General features: G+C 40.1%; 1 protein-coding gene across 1 annotated transcript; it reads left to right on the top strand.

Moving 5' to 3' along the window:
- Positions 1 to 76: 76 nt before the first annotated feature.
- On the top strand, positions 77 to 10,065 carry LOC102219396 (calpain-5-like). The gene is made up of 13 exons (XM_023342013.1): positions 77 to 164; positions 1,992 to 2,168; positions 2,623 to 2,754; positions 3,059 to 3,255; positions 4,116 to 4,308; positions 4,407 to 4,597; positions 5,565 to 5,642; positions 5,724 to 5,919; positions 6,030 to 6,152; positions 7,807 to 8,009; positions 8,423 to 8,544; positions 8,618 to 8,754; positions 9,328 to 10,065. Exons 2-13 carry the CDS (start codon positions 2,016 to 2,018, stop codon positions 9,508 to 9,510), a joined length of 1,908 nt encoding a protein of 635 aa, XP_023197781.1. The 5' UTR covers positions 77 to 164; positions 1,992 to 2,015; the 3' UTR covers positions 9,511 to 10,065.
- The last annotated feature ends 8,430 nt before the right edge of the window (positions 10,066 to 18,495 follow it).

Raw genomic sequence — 18,495 nt, 5'->3', positions numbered from 1 at the left:
ATAAAAGTTGAACATACAATAGAAAACAGAAATGGGGTGGGGCACTGAGAAATGTGGAAACAGGTCAGTGGTGTGTGAGAGGGTGAGTCAGAGACAGGTAAGTACTCGACAGGGAAACTTCCTTATTCTGGAGAATGAAAGTCTGAGCTGCGGATTTCACAAAGGTACTGTCACTGGATATCCTCTCGTTTATACCCTTGTATTTATTTACAGAAATGTTCAACCTTATAGTTTGTTTCGTAATTCCTAATGGTCTTTTTCAAACGTTCTTTATCCATTTTGTACTTCACCGGCTTTTCTACATATTTGGTGTTTATTACTTCCTGTTGAAATTGTGCTGTTGTGAGACTCTTGGACCATGACTGAAATATCAAGATTCTTATCTAAATAATTGCCCCGGCCAGTACTGTGTAAACGGAGCACCGAGGGGTCAGTGTAGAGGGAAAACAAGCTTAAGAGTTCCTCCCTAAAGAATCAAGCGACGTCTCTCATCACGACTCCCGTCATAACTTCAGTTTTTCTCTTCAACAAGATTTGAAAAGGTGCTTTTCTGCTAGAGCCTCAACCAAACCACTGATCCATGACCTGTGAGAAGTTTACATAACTCTCATGTTCATTTTAAAGATGCATTTTAAATGTCATCACCAGGCTGGATTGATGATGCAACATAGGACATAAAAACCTTGAATTCATCGCATCTCCACTCCCTCCTCAAATACTGTAACTATTATGCAAACAGGCTCAAATGTAAACATGCAGGCCACAAATATTTGATTCACGTGAAGCTCTTGCTTTTTATGAGCCACCAAGAAGCTTCTGGAATCATTTTCATTGGATATTCAATCACTCATATTATCATAAATACTGGAATACATTTAAAATTGTTTGGGTTCCTTCCAGGCATCTTGATCACAGAAGCTAATTTTAAATAACTTGAGATCAGGCTTCATTAAATCTTAATATTAGTTAATTTCTGACAGGCATTTAGAACCATTATCCTGCTGCTTCATCCATCCAGCTATTAATTTCGAGGCACTGCTTTTGCTTTCTTATTCTCTCCACGTTGTGCATCCATTAGCAACAAGGTTAGCGCCACCATCTTTGTTGTGTTCTTAGATCTAAAAGCCTTTCTTTTACTGCTCCAGTAGTAAGTTTTTGAAACAGAGGTAAAATGACTCACATGAACACTGAAATGTTTTTAACATGAAGTAAAACCCACTGAGTCTAATTTGATCCTTTTAAAGTGCATTTCTAATTTTTCAGATTCCAGAAATTGTAAAATGCTACTTAGTTGAAAAAGATCTTTGATGTAGTCCTCTGTCCTGACATGTGGCAACAAACTACCCAAAATGTAGACTTTTAAATCCCAGTGAGTATAAAGGTTCCTATTTTGGTTTAGCAACTTTAATCTCTCAAACAACAGTGAGAGCTCATGTCACATGGGACAGTCTGGGTTTCAAGAGTTTGCAAATTCATGCCAAAACATTTTCTTACTAGATTATGGTTACATTTTAAGTCTTAAAATATTTGTACTTCAAACATAAGCTGAATAAATTTTGCTTTGAGTAAATATAAATAGCCCTGAAGTATCAAAACACGTAGATTTAGTTTTGTTTCTGTATTATCTATGTCACTCTGACTTAGCTATGCTAGATGCTGTTTTTTTTTTTTTTTTGGTGCAACTTTCATTTTTTGATCATATTTCTTCTATGCAACATATTTGGTTTCTTCCATTGCACTTGGAAAGTCCCAATTCAAAAACATCTATCGGAAGATATTTATATTCTAGATCCAGCAAAGGAGAAGGTGTCAAATCTTTTCCAATATAATAAACAACATTTTTCATCTGTCCAGACAAACTCAATGAGTCCACTGAGACTCACTCAGGGTCATGGGTCAGTCTGAAGCAGCACAACAGTCCCACCAAGACTAAATAATTTTTGTTTCCAGCCATATAAAGACCAGAATCCTTTGCTGTCTCTCATCTGCAGCTGTGAGGCCTCAGCATCTCCACCATGCCTGTCGCTTATAGGAATCAGCACTATGCTGAGCTGAAGAAGCAGCACAACAAAGAGAATCTGTTTGAAGATCCAGAGTTCCCAGCCACCAATTCATCGCTTTATTACAAAAAACCCCCTCCTGGAGTTGTGCAGTGGAAACGACCCGGGGTGAGTTTATTCCACACCAGGAATGTTAAAAGTGTGTGCATGTGTTTGCTCGAGGCCTCATTATCAAAACCATCTACAACCACTTCTAAATGTAACACCAAGAGATTAAAGAAGATCCAGTGGTATGAATACTTCTTCTAAACCCTGTAAATAGATTGTTTTTTGTTGGATTTTTATTATTTGGTGATTTGTAAAGTCTTGGAAAGTTGTGGTCATCCATGTATTTTTTTCATTAATTCCACTATCTTTTAAAAAAAAAAAGTTTCATTGGTCTTTATTTGAAAGTAGTTTGACAGGAAAGAGGATAATGAGAGAGGGGGGAAGACATGCGGCAAATGTTACCAGGCCGGGAATTGAACCTGTGACCACCGCCACGAGGTCTAAGGCCTCAATATGTGGGTTGTGCTTTGTCCTGGCACCACCACTTAAATCCACAATCTTTTTCATATTTTAGGAAATATGTGAAAACCCACATCTCTTTGTAGAGGGCATCAGCTCTCATGACTTGAACCAGGGGATTGTGGGAAACTGCTGGTTTGTTGCTGCCTGTGCCTGCCTGGCTTTAAAATCAAACCTCTGGGAGAAAGTAAGTTTATTTAAAATATATATATTTTTATAATCTGTTTTAGAACTTCAAAATATTTATATGAAAATATTGTTAGAATTAATAAAACGACAGTCTTGACAAGAAAATAACTTGCTAAAAGAACTTGAAAGTTATGCAAATGATCTGTTCCAATAACAATGCAGCTGACTCAGGTTCATTCCTTCAAAATGTTTCAACACAACCTCTGTTACTGTAACGCAGGTTACCTATAATGCTGTACTTAGAAATCTAAATATATACAAATGAGATGTTTGGTACATTTATTGTGCTCGCATGTTTCCAGGTAATTCCTGACTGGAAGGAGCAGGAGTGGGATTCAAACTATGCCGGGATTTTTCACTTCCGGTTCTGGATCTTCGGTGAGTGGATAGACGTGGTGATAGACGACCGGCTGCCGACAATCAACGGACAACTCATCTACTGTCAGTCAAAGCAAAACAATGAGTTCTGGAGCGCCCTGCTGGAGAAAGCCTACGCCAAGTCAGTAAACCAAATCTGTTCCTCAAGACAACAGCCTGTACTTTCACTGTCAGCCTTGATGATGATGCATAAAAAGCCTTAAAAAAATTCATGCTCCCAACATTGGCGGAATATTTTGAAGATGATCTCTTCTTGTTTTAACTTGTTTGCACAAAACTGCAAAAAGCAAGGTCTATAAAGACATACATGAGTGAATCTGGTGTAGAGGAGCTTGACTGGCCGGCACTGAGTCCTCAATCTGATGGAACATAATTCAGATGGAAATCAGGCTTTATTGCCCAACAACAGTGTCTGACCTCACAAATACACTTCAGAAGCATGGTAAAAAAAAAATCCCACAAACAAACTCCTAATTGTTGTTGAAAGAGTTCACAGATGAAAAAGTCACAGAGCAAAATGTGGGCAAACATCATGTATAAACTTTATGTATTTAAAATAGGATGTCACTAAAGGTTGCACATGTGAAGGGAGATGAGTAAATACGTCCGGAAATATAGTGGAAATGTTTATCTTCCCACTGATATAAGGGGATATATTTGTTTCCAAAGCTCACAGTTAGAGAACAAAGACTTTTACACAAAGCTTTTGTTTCATCTGCGAGGATGTGGTTTTTAGTCCCTGTATGGTGTAACAAAATGTTTGTGTTATCTTAAAGTGTCTTCTTTGAAATAGAAAACAGCTACAGGACCTGAATATAACTGCGGTCATCTCTTTATCTGCTAAAACCTGGGTTGAAATTAGGGTTTATACAACTGCAGCTAATTTTGAGTATTGTCTAACATCACATGAATATTTTAAGTTGCCAAACTATCTTAACTGACTATCAACTCTTCAAATGTCCCTCCTCCCACTGTGCCCAGGCTCTTTGGCTGCTATGAGTCCCTGGCTGGAGGCAACACTGGAGATGCTGTGGTGGATTTCAGTGGAGCCGTGGTAGAGGCCATCGACCTGCAGAAAGAGAAATACTACGCAGATCAAAACAAACAAGATAAATTTTTTGAGGACCTTCTCAAGGCGTGGAATCGCGGAGGAATCATCAGCTCCTCCATCAAGGTAAGAGACTATCTGTTTCTGCAAGTTTTTTTCTGTTTACGCCTCTCCGGAGTCTTTGACCAGGTCAAAATTAAAACATTTTCTTTGAAATTTCACAGCCGCAGGGATTTAGACTTGAGTCAAGGACGGATAACGGGCTGGTGCGAGGCCATGCGTACTCGGTAACTGACGTGAAACGAGTGCGTTTGGGTCACGGGCTGCGGGCCTACTTCAAGAATGAAACCATTCCACTCATCCGCCTGAGAAATCCCTGGGGTAAAACTGAGTGGACAGGAGCGTGGAGTGACAGGTCAGCAGGGGTCATGTGGGAATCATTTTGATATCACCGAGTAGGAAAAAATGTGCTTTGTAGAGACATTACAACTGGCACGGCCCCAAAAAGGTCTTTATAAATCAATTTATTAACTGAAAAAAATACCACACAGAGAAAGTAAGACAATCCATTTCATTGTTCCAGTTTGCTAAAATATAACTTGGGTTTAAGTCTGAAAAATCTACTATATATCTGAGGTCAAGGATGGCATAAAAAGGTCTCACATATCCAGCTCCAAATCTGAACAAGATTAACTAAATTTTTTCAGGCTTAAATATTAATCTGAACAAACCACTTTGGTATTAACAATTAGTTCACACAATACTACTGAAAATAAAATGAAAGTCTGATGTGTGGTTTAAATGATTTGAAAAAAGGAAAGCTCTCAAAAGGCATCATTATTATCTGTAGATTTTTATGGTACAATCAGAATCTACAGCATGTTTTATTGGGATCTAGTTTTATATGAAGCCTAAAAGTGTTTGCCTTTGTATTCGGCCTCCTTTAATCTGAAACCTCTACATACAGCCCAGTTCAGTCAAGTGGCTTCAGAATAATCTAATTAGTAAATATAGTTCACTTTTAATCTCAGTGATCTTTACAGCTGTTCTGTGAAGGCCTCAGAGGTTGGTTAAAGAACAACATTTGTTCCTCTCTTTTAAAGTTAAATAACAAAAATTTAGGCTCTTAAATATTAATTATTTTACTGTTGTTAACATGAAACATATTGAACTAAACATGCATTTAGCTTAACTTTCTTTAGGTACATTTCTTTCACCTTTGTTCAACAAACATCTAAACATAAATGAAAACTATGCATTATTTCCTTTCCATTTGACAGGACAATGTATGTGAAACAGATGTTGTCTAAAGTAGAATATTCTCTGCATCTTTTGAATGCCTCCTGGTAAATAACCACCTTTTTGGCTTTGCTGATTGTCAGTTCTGAAGAATGGTCAAAGATCGGTGAAACAGAAAGAGGCAATCTTGGCATCACAGTGGCAGATGATGGAGAGTTTTGGTGGGTCTCTGATTACACTGCAGCTATTTAATTTGATTCCTAACTGTTCATTATTGATGCGCTCTCTGATTGGATCAACAGGATGTCATTCACAGACTGGTGCAAGAACTTCAGTGATGCAGACGTTTGCCGTCTAATAAACACCTCACTGATCAGCATCCAGAAGAACTGGGATGAGGCAGTGAACTTTGGGAAATGGACTCGAAACAGCGACCCCCTGCTGAACCGCTGCGGCGGTTGTGTTAACCACAGGCAGACATTTCTGCAGAACCCACAGGTGCTGACGGCTCTGGAGACTCTGTCCCTCCATCACTGACAGTCTGTCTATATGCAATAAAAACAAATAACTAACGACTAAAAACTAATGCATTTTCCCTTCTCTTCCAGTACTTGTTTGATGTCACCAAAGAATCTGACGAGGTCCTGATCTCACTGCAGCAGAAGGACAGAAAGATCTACAGGAAAGAAGGTCAAGGAGACAATCTAAGCATGGGCTTCAACATCTTAAAGGTAACACAAATCATCCACACAAATCTTTTCTGTAAAAAAAAGACAAGGACTCCATTAGTGACTCAAACACAAGTTCACAGTGGTCGTTGAAGTAGCAAGCTCTTTTTTTTCATGTGTGTGGTATTGACTATATATTTGCATGTAAGGGAATTCAAGTGTGCTACTCAATATACTGCCATCAAGTAGTGAGGTTATAATAATAATAATAATATTTTCATTAAGATGGACATCGCCTGAAATTTTGACCATGACTGTCACTACTAATTTCTTCAAAATACTTGAGCAGGAAGAAATACTTTTTGGGGGCAAAAATTATCGGTGTTTGTCTCAATGGAGATTAATTACAAAACAGAGAATAGTAGTAATTGTAAAGTTTGTATAAAAAGTTGTGAAAAAATCATTACAATATAAAAACAGTTTATATTTGGGCAAAACATATTAATTTCACATTTCTTATTGTAAAAGAATTTGGTTTGGCCTGCAGTTCTTTTCTACTTCACTAAGCAGTCAGCAGTTTAATTTAGCTCTTATCTGAACCCAAGCAGACCTTTTAGCCAGAGGCTGAACACATCAGATTCAAACTGAAAGGCAAACTGCAGCCAAAAACTTTGATGATGATTTTATTTTTTCTCTGCAGAAGTTGCAGACAGGTCTGGTTCCTTGGTTCAAGCCTGGCGTGTTGCACACGGGATATTTATATCTCTGGTGAAAGTTTACTTTCTGATAAAGTATTAACTTTCCTCACTTGTACATAATATGCAGCATTATATTTAACCAAAAATCCCACAGACATGACAGAACTATAACAAAAATATCATGTAGAGAGTTATTGAATAAAGACAAGAGGCTGCAAGCACAGTTCTCAGTAAAAAAAACAACTTTCCTCATCGTGTTGAATTGTCTCATTTAAATGAGGCCATGTGTCCACACATTTCTAAACTGATGGCATGTTTCCTCACAGGGGTCTTTAATGCCAGAGACCTGGAAACTTTCAAACACACCACAGATTCTGTTATCACTCTGTTAAAGGTGCTGCTGAAATGTGACATGCGATAAAAACAGAAGAGCTGTGTGGAAAATGATCTGTTAAAATACCAACAGCACACTAAATTAAAACTTTGATTTGTGATGATTTTATCAGTGATTTGTCGTCTTTCATCTGACAGAGTCAAGATGGTGTTTTGCTTTTGTCTATTATATTTAAAGAACATTTCCTGTTTTGAATTTTTTCAGTATAACCCTCTGCACTTACAGTACAACCACTTTCTGAGCTTCATGCAACTGCAATACACGCTCCCACCACTAAGAGGCAGTCATGCCTCAAAGTCTTGTAAAATGTGGAGGTTTCTTTGCAAATCAAATATCTTTAAACTTGAAAACCTATAAGGCATAGTGTCCTTTTCAAACAACTTTATTCTGATGTTATGTGATAGATCAACACAAAGTAGTGCATAAACAGCCAGTATGTGGCTTTCTTCCAGCATTTGTTTTTACAGAAAAAACTTTATTTTCTTTTTAAGCCATTTTACGTTCAGTACAAACATATTTTCAGACTGATTTCAGTCTTGTAAAAAATATAGTTTTCCACAGTACATCAACTAAATATATAGAAATACGCTAAATCTGCAGTGACGAACCGGGAATTACATTGCAGGTGGAGGTGAACAGGAAGTATCGTCTACACGACTTGGTGACGCAACAACTTCTGCATACCTCCACCTACATCGATGCTCGGACAGTGTTCATGAGATGTGAGCTGCCAAAGGGCCGATATGTCGTCATCCCGACCACCTTCGATGCTTTCATAGAAGGAGAGTTCATGCTCCGGCTTTACACGGACGTGGACTCCGGCTGCCGGTATGAAACTGATGGCACAGTAAATTCAAATTCAAATGATTTAAACTAACCATTGGTTGAACCTGTGGAAATCTAATATTCTGTCTTTGGTGGACCAACATGTATTTCAAAGCCTTGAGGTAAAACAAACTATTTTAAAATGCTGACGTGGACCCTGAATGATGGATTGTATTTTATGGAAGCAATCAGATTTGTGTTTTGGGGAATAGCTGAGTTTTTTCTGGCTTAAGATTATGTTTTGATTAACTTTATTTATATTTCTCCATTTCTCCATTCTTGGTTTTGGCAGCTCAAACAAGGGAGCTTTGGGTTTTGCTTGCTCTAAAACATGAAATATGTTTAAGTCAGACTGGCTGCCTTTTGATTGAGGTCAGAATATTAAGAAATATGATTCTATCCATGTCTTCCCTCAGGGAGCTAGTGAAGGACAAACCACAGACTAAATGTTGGACTCCGCTTTTTGGATATCCTCAAGTCGTTACCCACATATATGTGGACAGAGCTGAGATCGGTCAGCAAGGAGACCAGGCAGAGGGTAAGAGAACATTTTTTCAAACTAGTCCTGCTCATTTATAATTCACAGAAATAAAACTAAATGCATCTTTTAGGCATAAACCCATATTTGATCATTTCCTGCGAGAGCCAATCAGTGAAGTCCATCGCCAAGAAGAACTCTTTGACGCCGGAGTTTCAATTTAGCGCCATTTTCTTCAGGAAGAAGGTCACAGAGCCCCTAACAGTGCAGGTAAGTTGAAAAATCAGTCAAGTGACAGTGATTAGTCTCACATAGATTGGTGGGGCTGGTATTTACTGCCCAGGCTTACAGTTGTGCTTTTAGTCATTTACTATTGTTAGAGCTGAAAAAACACCAAAAGGCAGGAAAAAAGACTTTAAATGAAAACAAAGGAGAGTCAGGATTTCTCTAAACAACATAAATGGTAAATTGAAAGGCTTTCCCTATACATATTTAAATAAACTAAATGATAGTGACACTTTAAAGCACATGTACACAAGTTTTAGCAAGCCTAGCAAAGATTTTTTAAAACTCCACAAATAGGTATTCAATTTACGTAGCAATAATGCTTCCACACCACCGTGGTAAAATAATATATATTTATTATATATTCAAAAAAACTGTAGACCAGGGAAGAAAGGGCTGAACATGCAACACTTCCACTACAGCACAGTATGTCATTTTTACACATTATGTAATTAAATTAGTTTGTCTATTAATTGCAGCCTGGGCAAAAGTTTCTGTTCTAACACAACAAATCACCTCCTGTGTTATTTGCTACTGAACCTGTCTGGTCTTTTCCAGTTGTGGAGCGATGACCTTGGATCGGACAAATTCTTAGGGCAGGTCACGCTGTCCGGGAGGCCTGATGACGTCTCTCACCCTCAGCAGCTCCAGCTGAAGAATAAAGGCAGTAAGGAGGCGGACAATATGCCCGGAAAAATCGCCCTGAGGATCCTCACTTCAGACGAGCTGACGGCCTTATAATGAGACATTTGAAACATACAGTATCTGACTTAAGAGTCATCAATGAACTGAAACAGCTTGAAAACCGTCCATTATTATTTTTAGAAAGTTAGGAGGAAAGCAAGATGATTCTGACCAGATTGTGGGTTCATTTTGACTTCTTTTTAGAAACATGCTTTTGTTGACTACTATTTTTATATTTGTGTGTTTGGGAAAGTATTTTTTCATGAAACAATGAGAAAAACTGAAGTAACACTACGGAGCCTGTCAGTGAACTTGACAGGATTATTCTAGCTTGGCTATTGCCTTCCTGCGCCATTTTACTCGATTCAAATCTCACCTACGGCTCAGTCTGGACTTTCTGCCATTTACTTGGATTCCTCTGCAAGAATTTCTACTGGGCTATTGTGTTGTGAACAACGACGTCAATTTGTAGTCTGCCTGTAGTTTTAGTAATGACAGCAGAGGACGTGAATGAAATGCTTCAGTTTGTGTTGACCACGCTTCCAAATATTTCATTAACAATCTGCCTCTATTGGATCAATACCAATAAAAGAATAAAAAGTTTTAAAAGAATTGTCTGCCTTTCTAATGGTTGCTTCTGATAAATCAAGTTTCTCCTCAACTTTTTACATCTCAACATATAAAGCCAAAAATGTTTGTCTTGAATGAAGCAGCTGCCACCATTGAAGATGACTGGTGTGATTTATAACCATCAGCGTTGCCTTTTTTCTAGATAGTCTTTTGATATACACAATAAATTGAATGTAAAAGCAGCTATATGTAATATGTTTTTTAAATGTCTTAAAAGAAGAGGCCTCCTGTCACTTATAGGACACTTTATCATGATGTAAAAACATGTCCTTCTTCTTCTTTCATGCCTTTCAGATTAAACAAGTTTTTCTTTCTTTCTTTCTTTCTTTCTAAAACTTACACTGTTATTTTAGTGGTATTTTGCATTATTACCGTGGTTTGTTTGAGTTATTCTTTCAATGTATCAACTGGTATCAACTTTTGCAAATTGGTATTTCCTATTTCTGACTCTGGCTCCGCCCCCATGCTTACGTAGAGCAATCCTTCCCCAATTATTCCCCAGCCTTTGTCAGCAACTGACCAATCAGCGGTCACAATCTATCGGTATTATGTGATTGAACTGACAAATGACCTTATTGCCAGTATTTATCATAGCAAACACACGGCGGTCAGAGAGATTTTGAGGAAGATAACAATAAATCGTGAATATGCAATCCCGACAGCCATTACCCAGAGCGTGTAGAGCAGGGGTGTCAAACTCAATTTCACCAAGGGCCACTTCAGCATATTGGCCACCCTCAAAGGGCCACATTGACGGTATAAATCAGGAATGCCCAAGTGCAGTCCTCCAGACTGCAACTTTTAGATGTGTCCCTGCTAAAACGTACCCCAGACAAAAGGTTGACTTCCCTCATTAGCAGCAACTCAGTTCTGTAGAGGCCTATGATTGAGTCAATGATCCAGGTGTGTTAGAGAAAGAACGCATCTAAAGTTGCAGAGTGAAAGGTCTGGAAAACTAGACTTGGGCAACCCTAGCATAAATGTATTAAAATACAATGTTAAAAATAAATTAAACAACACCTCATATTGTTAAATGACTGATTTTATGTATTCAAGTTTTAAATATTACATTTGCATGGATCCAAAATTACTGCTCAGTTTAAAAATATGCTCAGTGTTTTTAAACTGCTCAGCTAAACTTCGCTCTTTAGCTTGTTAGCTTGTCGATGTTTCAGTTTTATTCCCTGGGAAAATTAATCTTTGTCTGCTTTAAAGATAAGCAGACAAAGAATAAAAACAAGTTTTAATATTAACTCTCAACTTCATTCACAAAACTTGTTCGTTATTTATTACACAACGAACATGTATTTCACATAAGAACAAAACAATCAGGTGATGTTTCCTGTCCTTGAACACAAAGCTGATCCTCTTCACCCTGTCACCAACTCACACACATCCTCATTGTGTTGTGTAAATAAACACAAAACACAAGCAAATTCAATAAACTATATACATATTCCAGTATACTGAGTTTTGGTTTTACATTCATTCTATTTAAATTTAGTTTGTTCGTGCTTACCAATGTTTTCCGCTGGTCAGTTCGTCCATGTCTGGTTTTAGTTCTTGTGCTGAGGAAATCCGCAAAACAGCGTGTAGGTTTCCGTCAGTAATGCGCGATCTATGCTTGGTCTTGTTTAAATTCATTATTGAAAACATCTGTTCGCACAGAGAGGTGCTTCCAAACATGGACAAAACACGAGCTGCATGGAGTCGAAGCTGTGGCATCAAATCAGGGGGCAGGAGACGGTAAAAGTCCTCGATTGAAACGTCACGGAACTTCGCTCTTTAGCTTGTCGATGTTTCAGTTTTATTCGCTGGGAAAATTAATAATGAGCTTGAGGTGACTCTGCTGCACTCTAGTGGCGAGAAGCCGTAATGTTGGCTGGTAAGAATCTGAAGGCATTATGGGAGATGTAGTTTGTAGTCAATTCGTGCTCAAAACCTATTTTAAGTCAATCAATAGACCCTTTTCACATGACGTCACACAACTTCCGTTTTGGCTCGAAGCTGTGTATCCTTAGTTCCGGTGTACATAGTAAGTAATGATAAAGTTGTCTATTTCATATATATATATATATATATATATATATATATATATATATATATATATATAGAGAGAGAGAGAGAGAGAGAGAGAGAGAGATGTATAAATCTGACAGCATATGTTGATCAGACAGATCACCGGAGCATGGAGTTTACACAGTCTCTAAAACATTTGCCTAAAATAAGATTTGAAGATATATCACGATTTGCAAACCAGTTCTCTCTGACAAAAAAATCTAAATTAGACAAAGGCTACAAATTCTTCACCGAACAATACCTGTTTGACTATGAAGGTAGGTATTTTTGTTTTGCGTAACCGTTAGCTTAGCATTAGTGAATTTTGTTAGCTAGCTAACTACGTGACATAACTGTTCCTTAACCAGACCTTTTTACTGTTTTTGAACTATAACGTTTTAGGCTCTAATCTTGATCAGATTATTAAATTATAGACTGGAGTTGCCACTCATCCCATAAAATAGGGATTTGTTTGTTATAAGCAGAGATGTCCGGTGCCGCCGCTGCTTTGTAATGTCTTTAATCGGACCACTTTTTCGGTAACGAATAATCTAACGAGTTCGTATTTCAAATCCAGTAATCAGATTAAAGTTATTTATCCAAATCATTGCACATTAATATTTTCTTGTGTATTTATTTTTATTCCTTCTTTGCGTCTTTGGGAGAGACTCTGTGACAGTTAGCAGTGACAGAAACATGAACAGTGCATGGAGATGCGCATTTTGTTGCTGGAAAAACAGAAATATCGTCAAGCCCAACTGTTATTTGTGGCTTTTGTCTTGTTTTTATTTTCCATTAATACAGAAAACGAACCTCTAAACGTTACATCACTGACAGGCGGCGGTGTATATGTTTCCTAACTGTGGCTAAAGCTGCTGCTAGCTGGTTTACTCATGATCGGAAGCTGGTTCCTTTGAATACAGTTGGAGAATGGTAAATTGACAATGACTGATAACGGTTATCTAACACGTAAACACCGTTTTATAAAACACAGAAAGTGAACCTCTAAACGTTACAGCGCTGACAGAGAGTATATTTTTCCTAAATGTGGCTAAAGCTGCTGCTAGGTGGTTTACTCTCCGATCGGAGGCTGTTTATTTTATACACAGATAGAGAATGGTGAATTTACAATGATTAGTAACAGCTATCTAACACTTAAATGCTGTTATTATTAAACTTACCTTTTATTATATCCTTAAGATTATGAGAATGCGGGAAGTTTTCAGCTTGGTTCCCAAGGCAAAATCACACCGGAAGTAAAGATACCCAGTTTTGAGTTATGGCGGCCATTGTCTGACGTCACTGTGAAAAGGGTCTATTGGGCTGTAAAACGGTGGTGGGGGGGAGAGGGCCACATAAAATGACGTAGCGGGCCACATGTGGCCCGCGGGCCTTGAGTTTGACACATGTGGTGTAGAGGGTGGAATATAATTTACTATATTACCAAAACCAAAAAGGAGTCTGGAAAAACGCAAGAAGTGAATCAGGAATGCAGTCCACCTCATGTCCAGGTGAATGAAACTGATCGATGGCAACTACCAAGTTAGTTAGCACAACGGTAACGGTAGTAAACATCCAAAAAACATTTTTTTGACATAATGACACTTCTTGATAGTCAAATTAAGTGTGGTTAATTATGAAAATAAATAAACAAACAAATACAAGTGAATAAAGGTAGGTATTCCTTTGTCACAGATGCTGTTTTAAGCGAAACAGTGTAGTATATTATCTGGAAATAGGCTCGGTGCTAACGGCTCCAAGCTAACATCTCAAGGCTAAACGTCAAATAAACACAACTCAGTCTGATTAAAATAACAATGCTAAACATTTAATAATTTCCAGATCAATAAGGGAAAGTAGTTATGCTTAATTTTATGTGTGTAAATTCCAATGGTAGCTCGATGGCAGCATGGAAACATAGACTGCAGTAACTGCTGTATTTACATTTTAACACCATTTTATTCTATTTTATGTTTATTTTTAAGCATTTTCTTGAAGGAAGACTTTCACAAGCCGGTATTGTTTAAATCAGGGGTTTTCAAAGTATGAAAGGGTGAGCCCCCCTCCAAGGAGCACAACGCCCCCCCAATAATCAACCCACACACAAACAAATGCCACTACACCTTCTAATTGCTTTTATTTTAGAACCATCTCATCTTTTAAAATGACACTTTTTACCTGAATGAAATTTAACACATGAACATTTTAAAACATTTCCTCCCATTTTAATTATTTTATCAGGGCCTTTGTATGGCAAATACGCCCTTTTTTCATTTTTCTAATGATAAGAACAACCCCAAACTCATTTTTCAACCGTTTTCTCAAACAATCGTTACATCTGAGATTCTGAGTTTAATGTTTGAGATACCAACAGTGTTTTCACATCTTAACAAAAACATTTTGATCAGATCTTTGGAACACATCTGTAAATGTTGCACATTTCCTTGAAATTAAAAAATAAATCAAAAACCTAAACAGTTGCAAAATCGTGGAGCTCTTTTTGTGGCTCATCTAAACAATTTATCTCGAGCTAAAAGAGCGCGCTGTATGAAAGAGCGGAGGCATACGAAGGAAAAAACAATTACGCACGCTATGCGCACCCTTTCTTTTTCTATCATGGTCCTGAATCATGTGTAACTCATTTTATTCATGATTTTAACTAAATTGGCAACATGGCAACACATTGGCAACATTACTGTTCAGCTCACCTTAGTTTTAGTGGGAACAATGTGCTTGTGCTTTTGATGCGCGAATCCGGTTAATGCGGGGTTGGAGTCCAGGAAAATCCAAACTTTAAGTAGTCGTTGTCATACTTCCTCTTTTTTCTACTTACGCCAGAACTTGTCTCCCCTGCCTTTTTCTTTACTAAAAATGTGTCCATTCTTTCTCTCACATCAGTAGACAGCAAGCAGATAGCTTCTTTTCCGGTTTATTTTTTCCCTCGCACCGCGCCTCCCCTAAAGTGCTCTGGCGCCCCCTAGGGGAGGCGCGCCTCACACTTTGAAAACCGCCGGTTTAAATCATTACTCACCCGTTTTGTTTGTTTTGTACGTGACAAACACTGTTTATTTGTCGGGGTTTGCGCTGCTTCCGCATGAGGGCTGAGCCAAGTTTTTTTTTTCCCCTTCGCGCAAGTTCTTCTACTTCTACAAAAAAAATATATTTTGTAGCACAATGCGTCGCCCCCTACTGGCTATTTCACAAAATGCCAGTTTAGGCAAATACGCCTCCCGTCTTTCAAAAGGAAAATTAAGAAAAATTAAGCTTCTGTCCTAGGAAAACTCTACCGGAATATATTTATCCGTGAAAAAGAAGAGAAATTCATCTTCTGATTCTCCTTAGTTATAGCAATCATAACAACACTCTTCTTAGGATTAAACACGATCCTAAAAAGAGGATCATGTCCAGTAGCTGTGGTGTCAAACTGGACACCACATCATAACTCAGACCCTGCGTAACTGCTACAAGCCAACACTGTAGGGATAAATAAGAATGACCATGAAATTGCAAAGAAGCAACAAGTACAATCATTCTTTCAGTGTAACTTTATTTAAATTTTTTCCTGCCTCTCACAATCGCTTTGGTGAATTTCTCACAACAGAATTGAAATTCACAAAACTACTTGCATTCATGGTGTCACTGGCGCACATCAAAACAGCATGTTCTTATATCTTTCAACAAGTTTTCCTTTTTCTGCATTTTAATTGCTTTTGTCACGTTGATCAAACGGTATCGTGGGGTTAGGGTAGGGTCTCTCGACCGGCACAACATTTAAGGATAATTTCTTATAAAAATGCAAATTGCTTGAACAAGTTGTCATAATATATCAATCATTTTAATTTTCATAAGACTTTTTTTTCTAAATCTGTCCTTAACAGCAGTGCCTGTACAGTTTTCATTTAGGAGATTGTCTGATGTATGTCCCTATTGCTGCTTTAGTTTTCTTTCTGTTTCCATAGTTTACATCAAAATATCCCTCTAGAGCACACTGCTATTTTGGCAACATGACTAATCAATTTGATTCTTATCTGAACTCAATGAGAGAAGAACTTGTCATTCTGAGGCACTGACATGTCCGTCCGTCTGTCCGTCCGTCCGTCCTTTTCCGCTTTATCCGGGGTCGGGTCTCGGGGGTAGCACCTTCAGAAGGGAGGCCAACTGGCTCCTCTTGATGTGAAGGAGCAGCGGCTCTACTCTGATTCCCTCCTGGATGACTGAGCTTCTCACACTATCTCTAAGGGAGAGCCCAGCCACCCTATGGAGAAAACCCATTTCGGCCGCTAGTATACGCAATCCCGTTCTTTCGGTCATGACCCAAAGCTCATGACCATAGATGAGGGTGGGAACGTAGATCGACCGGTAAATCGAGAGCTTCACTTTTTGGCTCAGCTCTCTCTTCACCACGACAGACCGGTACGGTGCTCGCTTCACGGCAGACGCTGCGCCAATCCGTCTGTCGATCTCCCGCTCCCTTCTTCCCTCATTCGTGAACAAGATCCCGAGATACTTGAACTCCTCCACTTGGGGCAGGACGCCCCTCCCCTCCCCCGACCTGGAGAAGACCATGGCCTCGGATTTGGAGGCATTGAGCCTCATCCCAGCCGCTTCACACTCGGCTGCAAACCGCTCCAGCGAGAACTGCAGATAATGACCGGATGAAGCCAGTAGGACCACATCGTCTGCAAAAAGCAGAGACGAGATCCTAAGGCCACCAAATCGGATCCCCTCAACACCTTGGCTGCGCCTAGAAATTCTGTCCATGAAAGTAATGAACAGAATCAGTGACAAAGGGCAGCCCTGGTGGAGTCCAACTCTCACCGGGATCGAGCCAGACTTACTTCCGGAAATGCAGACCAGACTCCGACACCGGTCATACAGGGACCTGACAGCCCGTATCAAAAGGCTCAGTACCCCATACTCCCGGAGAACCCCCTCACAGGGGTCCCCGAGGGACAAGGTCGAACGCCTTCTCCAAGTCTACAAAACACATGTAGACTGGTTGGGTGAACTCCCATACACCCTCCAGGACCCTGCTGAGGGTGTAGAGCTGGTCCAGTGTTCCACGACCAGGACGAAAACCACACTGCTCTTCCTGAATCTGAGGTGCGACTATCCGATGGACCCTCCTCTCCAGGACCCCTGAATAGAAGTTGCCAGGGAGGCGTAAGAATATGACACCCTCCAGTCCCCCTTTTTGAACAGGGGGACCACCACCCCAGTCTGCCAATCCAGGGGAACTGCCCCCAATGTCCATGCAATATTGCAGAGTTGCATCAGCCAACATAACCCTACAACATCCAGAGCCTTAAGGAACACCAGGCGAATCTCAACCAGGGCCCTGCTACCTATGAGCTTTTTAACCACCTTGGCGACCTCATCCCCAGAGATTAGAGAGCCCAACCCAGAGTCCCCAGGCTCAGCTTCCTCAATGGAAGGCATGTTGGTGGGATTGAGGAGGTCTTCGAAGTATTCTGCCCATCAGCCTACAATGTCCCAAGTTGAGGTCAGCAGCACACCATCCCCACAATAGACAGTGTTGGCGCTGTACTGCTTCCCCCTCCTGAGATGCCGGATGGTGGACCAGAATCGCCTCGAAGCCGTGCGGAAGTCTTTCTCCATGGCCTCTCCAAACTTCTCCCACGCCCGAGTTTTTGCCTCAGTAACAACCCGAGCTGCATGCCGCTTCGCCTGCCGGTACCCATCAGCTGCTTCCGGAGTCCCACAGGCCAAAAAGGCCCGATAGGACTCCTTCTTCAGCCTGACGGCATCCCTCACTGAAGGTGTCCACCAATGGGTTCGAGGGTTGCCGCCGCGACAGGCACTGACAACCTTGCGGCCACAGCTCCGATCGGCGGCCTCGACAAGGGAGGCACGGAACATGGTCCACTCAGACTCAATGTCCCCCACCTCCCCCGGGACGTGTTCGAAGTTTTGCCAGAGATGGGAGTTAAAGCTCCATCTCACAGGGGATTCCGCCAGACATTCCCAGCAGACCCTCACAACACGTTTGGGCCTGCCAGGTCTGACCTGCTTCCTCCCCCACTACCGGAGCCAACTCACCACCAGATAGTGGTCAGTGGACAGCTCCGCACCTCTCTTCACCCGAGTGTCCAAGACATACGGCCACAGATCCGATGAAACGACGACAAAGTCGATCATCAAACTGCGGCCTAGGGTGTCCTGATGCCAAGTACGCATATGGACACCCTTATGCTTGAACATGGTGTTCGTTATGGACAATCTGTGACGAGCACAGAAGTCCAACAACAGAACACCACTTGAGTTCAGATCGGGGGCGCCGTTCCTCCCAACCAAGCCCCTCCAGGTTTAATTGTCATTGCCCACGTGAGCGTT

Source organism: Xiphophorus maculatus, chromosome 11 (genome assembly GCF_002775205.1).
Source record: "Xiphophorus maculatus strain JP 163 A chromosome 11, X_maculatus-5.0-male, whole genome shotgun sequence".
Lineage (NCBI taxonomy): Eukaryota > Metazoa > Chordata > Actinopteri > Cyprinodontiformes > Poeciliidae > Xiphophorus > Xiphophorus maculatus.
This window is presented reverse-complemented; position numbering and strand designations above follow the sequence as displayed.